General features: G+C 34.1%; 1 protein-coding gene and 1 pseudogene across 1 annotated transcript; both read right to left on the reverse strand.

Moving 5' to 3' along the window:
* Positions 1-6840: 6840 nt before the first annotated feature.
* LOC109270233 (olfactory receptor 6C2-like) lies at positions 6841-7788 on the reverse strand. Its single transcript, XM_019454652.2, has one exon. It carries the CDS (start codon positions 7786-7788, stop codon positions 6841-6843), a length of 948 nt encoding a protein of 315 aa, XP_019310197.2.
* Positions 7789-8683: 895 nt separating this feature from the next.
* LOC128775227 (U2 spliceosomal RNA) lies at positions 8684-8778 on the reverse strand (annotated as a pseudogene).
* Between the last annotated feature and the right edge of the window lie 256 nt (positions 8779-9034).

Genomic DNA, 9034 nt, shown 5'->3' on the forward strand with positions numbered 1-9034 from the left:
TACTAACTTCTGACTTCTCTCCAATCTGCAAGGACAATTTGAGAAATTGAATTTGATGAGAGAGGGGTCTCTCAATACCACATGGTAATGAATAATGGGTGAAACATAAAGTCATGCCAGATGATATGTGATTTTTTTTTTTTTACTTCTTTCACTTAATCATGTACATTGTCAGTATAATTTTGTCCCTGTCTTTGTTGCAATTAGCAAAAAGAGATTTGCTTAATAACCCTTGCTATTGAATCTAGTGCATTTTTCTTATTCTGAGAAATTATGCAGCTTTTCATATGGCTAACAACCATTTGTGCATAATTTTTGGTATTCTGTCTATTTAAAATTAGGTTTCTTCTTTTTAAAGTTTTATAGGAACTTTGTATATATTAAAGTTTACCTTTTTGTGATTGGGTTGCAAATATTAGCTCCCAGTTTGTTATTTGACTTTAGACTTTGGTTATGGTAATTTTTGTAATACAGAAGTTTTAGATATTTTCATGGTCAAATTTATCAGTGTTCCCTTTTATGGCTTTTGAGTTTTACATCATAATTTAAAATTCTATACCATAAGAGACTCTATATACAGAGAACAAACTGAGGGTTGCTGGAGGGGAGGTGGGTAAAGGGGTGGGCTAAATGGGGGATGGGCATTAAGGAGGGCACCTGTTGGGATGAGCACTGGGTGTTATGTGTAAGTGATGAATCACTGGGTTCTACTCCTGAAACCAATACTACACTGTATGTTAACTGACTTGAATTTAAATAAATACATTTAAAAAAAAAAAATAACCCTTGCTATTGAATTACATATGAAGCACAGCATTCTTCCACTTCTTTGGTTGTTTTTTTTTTCTAGGAAGAGTGAGCTAGATTAAATGAACACTCTAAGGCAACCTTTTCGCTTTTTCTTCACCTTTCATTATTTTACTTCATCTGATTGACTTACCTGATTGGTACACTTGGGCAAAAACAGAAGAATATTTCTGGCTCAGGTCCCCACTTCACCTAATGGAATGGGTATCCTTCAGTCTCTTTTTAACTTCTCCAGGACAGTTTTCATACTTGTGGACACTGCCCTAACCCAGTGTGGTCTTCGTACTACTGTAATTACTATTAGAATTTAAACTTGATGGCAAATATAAGTGTTGTTCCTCAATCCTCAAATTTATTCACATTTGAAATGCAGATACTGAGATGGTAGTGATGTTTTCATAATTTGGATCATCACCTTATCTAGAATTTGCCTTCTCTCACCATTATTTGAGTTGGACACATTTTTTCTGTTTTTCTGTTTTCTTACTTAAAGTGATCCAGAAGAGATTCTTCCAGGTAAAAGTCATCTCTTGGCTTTGGGCCCTTTCTCTTGGATCTTGAAACTTTTCTACAAGTATTGATACTTCACAACATATCCTAGGAATCTTTGCACATGTAGATTATTTTGATTCTCATCCAGGAAGAAATGTTGGATCCAGGCTAAAAGTATCATCACAGAAATTGCATGCTTTCAGATAGCTTGCCTCAAATTGAAATTTAATGTTACTTTAGTTTTAGTGTCACTGAGGCAAAAATCATAAGCACATTATTTTTTTTATTCTCTCTTAAGCTCCATCCAGTCTACCCGCTACAGTCTCCACTTCAATGCCACCATCTCAATCTCTCATTCACTGCCCGATTCACAACAATAAGGTTCACTGTAATAGCAGAGATTTATGACTATATTTTCTCTTTTTCATGTCTGTACTTTGATTACCTAAACTTTAAGCATCTCTAAGATTACTAATTTTGGTGTCCTATTTTCCTCTCCTCATACAGGTAAGTAGAATTCTAAGAAAATGTATTTACCACAGAAAGACGATTAATCATAAGGATGAGCATAATTGATCACACCAGTGTATGATAAAAATTCCATCATGTTGTCGATAATCACTTTTCTGTTTCTTGGTTATTCCATTTTCCTATCCTTCTCCAGCCATACTACCTATAGCATCTGTTCTCTAGGTTTTTACAACCAGTATGCCTATGCTCTTAAAAATATAATCATATTTTATATCCATTACATTTTAAGAAATTTAATAAGATTCGGTGAAGGAAGATAATAGTATTATTAATTACATGCTATTAAGAAATGAGTGGATTGATAGTTATGAATCAAAGATAGTCTTTAAATTTTGAATAATTTGACTTGGGGGTCTGTTGTGTACAACTCTTTGGCTTTTAAGTATGGTTGTCTGTATCCATCCATCCATCTTTTTTTTTTTTTTTTTTTTTTCCTATTCTGAGTGAGTAATACTGCCACTTCATCTTTCATGATTACTCAGCAAACCCCTTTACTGGTTTCTGGTGAAAACTTGCCTCCAAGGCAGTAAGATTAATTTGGATAGTGAGATAATTTAAGCTTGACATAATTTTGAATTAGGTCAAGTAAGCCCCTTGTATTTTCAGTCAACCCCTTTCTGTAACTTTTTTTCACTTTGCTTGTTTGGCCTGAGACAGGGAACTTCGCTGGGGATCATGCTTTTTAATCTTCCTTTACCATATTTATTTGGGGGTTTCATTTTTTCGTACTAACCCAGATGCAGAATAAAAATAAACAATAAGCTTACTAAATTGTAGGTCCTGCTTTATTTTTGCTAATGCCATTTTTGACTGCTTAGTGTTTCTTTAGAGAAGAAAGGAAGCCAGATGTTGGGGACTCTAACATACACAAAGTGGGATAATGACCGATACACAGCTTTCCTCAGATATTGCTAACTCATTTGTATTAGTAGCTATTCAGATGTTTCTAATGTTCAACCAGTGGTCCCGGGACTGTAGATTTTTCTTTATGAAGACAATAACTCATCCTATAGCTCTGGGATTTATTGGCTTGATCACAAAAGGGGGTATTGGATTTGACTAATGGAAAAGACCGCATGTTAGGATAATTATACCCTAGAATTTATTGCTGAGCCACTCAAGGAATGATAAAAAGGCTAATTTGTGTTGTAGGATAGGATTATCTCTCTATTCCATCCATCAACTATTTGGCAATCTCCTGAATCTGCTCAACATCCAAGGATTCACAATAATTATTAGGAGGAAATACAGGCAAATATAATGCTCAGAGTGATGGGTAATTTGTTGTTTATCATTCCAATTTTGCATTTTTTTGGTAAAAGATAAGATTTTTGACCTTTTATTTTTATCAGCTGTTGTGATATATACTGAAGGACTGAAGAATTTTCATTCACTCCAGCAAGATTTTATTCTAAAGTGTTCTTCCCCATTCCTCTGCTCAATCCAAATCTACCAACCAATAGCTACTAAACCATGGCTCCAGGCTTGCAACCCCTTCATTCTATCCCATGATTAACACAGATCAGTTTACTCGTACTTTGTGAGAATTTGAGTGGCAAAAACTTTTCAGTAAATAAGTGAACTTTGAGCCATTTCAAAAATCTTCCCTGTAAATCTCATAACAGTTGTCTTGAGTTGTCCTTATGTTAAAACCTTTAAATAGAAGTGTAGGCTAATAGGTTTTGATTTTTTCTTTCTTCATATTGTTTGGCGATAAGGAGGTGGGAAGAAAGCTAATGCTGGTAATCTTATATTTACTAATAGGCAAAGCCAGCTTTGCTCATAATGTAACTTACTTACAGGTCAAGTGCCATTTGGAAATAGCTTAAAAGTACTGTGAATTCAACTCATGAAATTTCCAAATTTCTACACAAAAATTAAAGGACAAGCACAAAATATGCCCCCAAATGAACGCTACTCCAACCTAGCAACATTTAATCATTTTTTTCTTCCTGAAAATTTTCAAAGTAGTTATTAAAACTTAAAATGTAATACTTAGTTTTCTGACAGTAATTCATAGCTTCTGTTGAAAGTTTCACCCAAAATGACCTTGGGACCTGAGTGCAAGTAAAAGTTACAATGAAAGATTTTTAGTAGAGGTGTATACATACAGTGACTATGTGTTTTCAGAAAACTACATTCGCAAAAGCCCTAAGAATGCAGAGATCTTAAAAATGTTTTATTCAGGTTCTGTCACTGGAAATTGTTTCCCATTGCAAAGTTAGGAAATAACTTTTTACATTTAGTAGGTTACAGGGAAGTAAAACTGACACAGAGGGAAAGGAATACCAAAAATGGATTATGGAAGATTTGATGGCCTGATCTTTTTGAACATGGAGATAGGGTACCTGTAATTTTTAAACTATCAGTGACTTCTATTATATTTGTTCAATATGCTATGGGTGCATAAGAATCAAGTGAAAAATAAACAAGAGTGCCCTTTGTGATTACTATATTAGAGCTGGTAATGAATCTTCTAATGAACTTGGACACACAACAAAAATACATGTAGTAGTGGGACCATTTCCTAAGAGACATAGTAGCATACCATAGCATTAAATATATAAAGAACCACAACAATAATATTAAAACAAAGTAAATGCCTGACTTCTCTTCTAAGGCAATCGGATGTAAGAATTTGTTATAAATAGTGCTTCTATGATCATTCAAGTATATATTATGTTTTCCTCCTTGATTTTGGTATGGTGGATTTTTTCTTTTTTTAATTAAAAGTTTACTTTGATATAATTATAGATTCATATGCACTTATAATAGATAACACAGAATAAATCATGCATGTTCTTTCCAGTTTCTTGCAATGGTCACATCTTATGAGACACATCAGGACATTGGCAATCACACAATCTAAGTATAAAAAAGTTTCATTATCACAGTATCCCTCATTTTGCTCTTTTGTAGTCATTGAAACCTCCATTTTCCTTACCCATTCCATCACTGGCATGCACTAATTTGTTCTCCATTTCTGTAATTTTGGTATTATATAAGCAAGTTAATAGAGTACATGACTGTTGGGATTGGCTTTTTCACTTGGCATAATTCCCTGGAGATTAATCCAAGCTGTTGTATCAGTAACTTGTTTCTTTATACTACTATGTATGATGTCCTTCTGGAGAGAACAAACAGTCCTGGTGGCCTTCCATCCTGGGAATGAAACTGCTTTCAGTTTCTTACTGCTCCATCCGTTTCCTTCAGGACATTCTTATGGCGCCTCTGGCTTCTTCTCCAACACTGTGGCTTGATTTTCAATTGCACATATAGAACTTGGGGAGTTGTGAATAAGGATTTTTTTTTTCAGGGGAAGTTGAGGTGAGGTTGAAGATTTATAGGAATTGGTGGGCTGAACAAAATTTTCTATTAAATGGCAAATAAGTGAATTCCCCATTTGTTATAAAACATTGATGTAGTTCTAACTTGAGTTGTTAGTGTGAGATATAGGTGGACAGAAGGCACAGGCTTCTTTACATTTTCATCCTTTCAAGTACAGTCATGGACAAAGAGGGAAATTGTAGAGGGATGGACGAATTCGATTTTCCTGGCTGGCCAACAAGTTTAAAAGTTACCTTCTAGAGATATCTGGGTAGATGAAGACAATGTAGCTGCATAGCAACCTGCCTCTCATTATTTCTTCCCAAATGATACAAAAAATAGAAAAGTAAATTCTACACCAGAGGTGGGCAAACTTTTTCTGTAAAAGGCTAGATAGTAAATATTTTTGGCTTTTGGGGCCATGAGGTCTCTGTTAAGCTACTCAAATCTGCCATTAAGAGCAGCCATAGATAACATGCAGATGAGTGGGGGTGGACATGTTTCAATAAAGGTTTATTCACTAGACCCAGTGGTGGATAGATTTTACCCTCAGCTCTTATTTTTCTCACTCTTGCTCTAAACTGTGGCCCTTACTGCTGAGGTACTCCTAAGTGGCTTTCCTGGTGTTCAGCTAGACGTCTGTGGTTTGAAGACATATTAACAAGGTCTTTTCACTTTTTCTGGGCCCAGACTCCAAGCCCACAGACTACTCAGCCTCTAGTATCTTTGTTGAACTCTCAGCCTTATTACTCATGTGCAAACATGGACTACACTTGTTCCTCAGCCAAGGCATAAATGGGAAACTTCTGCCCAGATTCTAGCTCAGTGTAGTCTTGACCTGAGGATAGTAACCACTTCAGCTGATTTGATCTTTGCCAACTCAATTCAGAGAGACAATCATGTTGAGGTTAGTCTCTGTGTCACACTGTAGACTAAGCTAGTGTTAATTGTGGATACGTTTATTGAAATCTCTCTTTCTAAAAAGGTACAGTTTTGAGTTTCTTGTTGTCAAATTTCTTCATAAAATTGATTCAGTTTCATGATGATTTAAAGCAGAGAACATGGCTCAAATTAGTTACTCTGACAGAGCTGGAAGCAAAAGTCTTCTTTTTAATCTTGTTTTATTTTGTGTGTGTGTGCATGTGGGTATGAGTGCTTGCATGTTGTTGTCAAGCAGCTGTGGTCAAAACTTTTCTCCTCTTTCTTGATGAAAATCTAAATATTCTAGCTTGCTTATGTCTTTAGTATATCATATTTGTTTCCAGATTCCTAGTATTTATTTTCTTACTTTGGTTGCAATATGTTTTAATTTTACTTGATAGGCCCATTTTGAGTTCTTTTATTTTAGAATTTATCTTAATACCTTAAAACATAGATGAAACATTTTTTCTATATTTCAAATGTTTCCTTTGGCATATTTACATATGCAAATTGAAGGAGTTTAGAAAAACTATTGATCCAAAGATTTCTCAGGACTCATAGACACTGTATTTCACATTTCATATAATCAATCTATTTTTGAATAATATTAGAAAAGCTTAGAAATGGAAGAAGATTTTATTTCTTGGAAACGAAATCTCATGTTCCTTCAATTGAAGAAGTAAGTCAACCTGACTGAACTAGTTAGGACTTCCAGAAAAAAATGCTAAGGAACAAATCATTGTTTTCATTAATTTTTCAAATTCAATGTGCTCTTACTTGTAAGGTAAATGCAATTTTTTTAATTGTGTCATTGAAAGCTTGTTTCACTTGCTTGTTCCTCAAAGTATAAATGAAAGGGTTCAACAAAGGAGCAACAGATGTAGTAAGCACGGATACCCCTTTATTGATGCCCACCTGTTCTTTGGCTGAAGGCTTGATATAGATGAAAATACAGCTGCCGTATGTGATGGAAATAACAATCATGTGAGATGAACAAGTGGAGAAAGCTTTTTTCCTTTGGGAAGCAGAAGGGAATCTTAGAATTGTCCTGATGATATATATGTAGGAAAGTATGACACCAATCAGTGTAATAATGAATATCAATACTGCACAGATTATAACTGTCTGTTCTATAAGCCACGTATCTGAGCATGAAATCTTAAAAAGAGGAAATGGGTCACAGCCAAAATGGTCAATGGCATTGGAGTCACAGAATTCCAGCTGGAGGCCCATACCGAGTGGTGTGACGATGATCATCAACCCAGAGATCCAGCAACAGAAGACAAAGATGGTACAGAATTTGTTGTTCATGATGGTCATGTAATGAAGGGGTTTGCAGATGGCCACATAGCGGTCATAGGACATGGCTGCCAGGAGAAAAAATTCTGTGGCCCCCAAAACCCCAATAAGAAATACTTGACTAACACAAGCATTATAGGTAATCGTTTTATCTCCAGTTGATAAGCTGTACAAGAATCTGGGAATACATACTGTTGTGAATAAGATTTCTAAAATGGAGAAATTTCGAAGAAAAACATACATAGGTGTTTTAAGATGAAAATCCATGAATGTAAGAATGATAATGGTCAGATTTCCAGTCATGCTCAGCACATAGGTGAGAAATAAGAAGATAAAAAGGAGAACTTGCAGCTGTGGGTCCTCTGTAAGTCCCAACAAGATGAATGTTGTTATTGCTGTGTGATTTCTCATTGCTACCTTTGATGTTTTAAGCAATCTACGTGTAAAACTAAAACGTCAAAGAGGAAGTGTCTAAACAGAAAACAAGACAGAAATCAATGAAACAGAAAACAAAAGGCAAGAGTGAAGTTTAAAGGAATCAAGAGCTGATTTTTAGAAAGGATAAATAACATTCATACAACTGTTGTGAAAAAAAGGAAAAGATAAGATTTATCAGGAATGAGAGCAATGATAACATTACATATTATAAAGCTGTTAAGATAAAAATGAAATATTTTGAAAACATCTGCAGAGTAGATTTGATAACTTAAATGAATGAATTCTTTGAAAGGTACAATTTACCAAAGCTAATTCAAGATGAAATATCTAACCTAGATAGCCCTGTATCTATTGAAGTAAACAAACATATAGTTAAATCATCTCACAAAGAGAACTCCAGGCTCAGGTGGCTTAATTGTAGATTTCTACTGAAAATTTAAGACAAAAACACCAGTTCTATATAATTCCTTTCATAAAGTTGATTGTTGAAAGCAAAAATTATAACATTATCTAATGGAGTTTCTGATGTATATAAACATAATATAAATGATAATCACAATAAAAAGGGAAGAGTACAGGGTCCTATATAGTAATATATTTTCTAAATTCTACCTCCATTGGTAAGATATTAATTCAAGTTTGTGAAATGTTTACTGTTTATAAGTCACAAACTTTTAAGAAATGATATAGTCAAAAACATATAAATTAAAATGACTACACTAAAGTGGTTAATTTTAGTCCAGAAAATAGGAAACAAAAGAAAGAACAACAATGGGGACAAACAAAAATCAAGTAACAAAATGATAAACAGAAGTCGAAACATAAATGATTACATTATATAAAATAATCAAAACATGCCACACTGATTAAAAGGTAGAGATTATAAAATGTATTTTGATGTATATCTTAAATTGATAAGAACAGATACTACACTTGATCTTAGCCAAAAGGCCAAGAAGCAATAAGATGTGTTTAAAAATCACCCACCTAGATGCTATATTTAAACACCTCACTTCAAATATTACTTCTGTAAAGAATAGAACAATGAGTACCATGTGAACCATAATCAAGAGAATGTTGGAGTAGCTATGTTAGTATCACCACCAAAGAAAATTAACAAGCATATAGAGGAAATTACATATTATCTGATAAATAAGCCAATTCACTAAGAACACCAAGAGATTCTATTTATGTATTTAACAGAGCATCAAAATATAAA

Source organism: Panthera pardus, unplaced genomic scaffold (genome assembly GCF_024362965.1).
Source record: "Panthera pardus isolate Hobbes unplaced genomic scaffold, ASM2436296v1 HiC_scaffold_6, whole genome shotgun sequence".
In the NCBI taxonomy this organism is placed as follows: domain Eukaryota; kingdom Metazoa; phylum Chordata; class Mammalia; order Carnivora; family Felidae; genus Panthera; species Panthera pardus.

Excerpts from the sequence above, each read along its gene's own strand:
- LOC109270233 (XM_019454652.2), bottom strand. The coding sequence starts at position 7,788 with ATGAGAAATCACACAGCAATAACAACATTCATCTTGTTGGGACTTACA.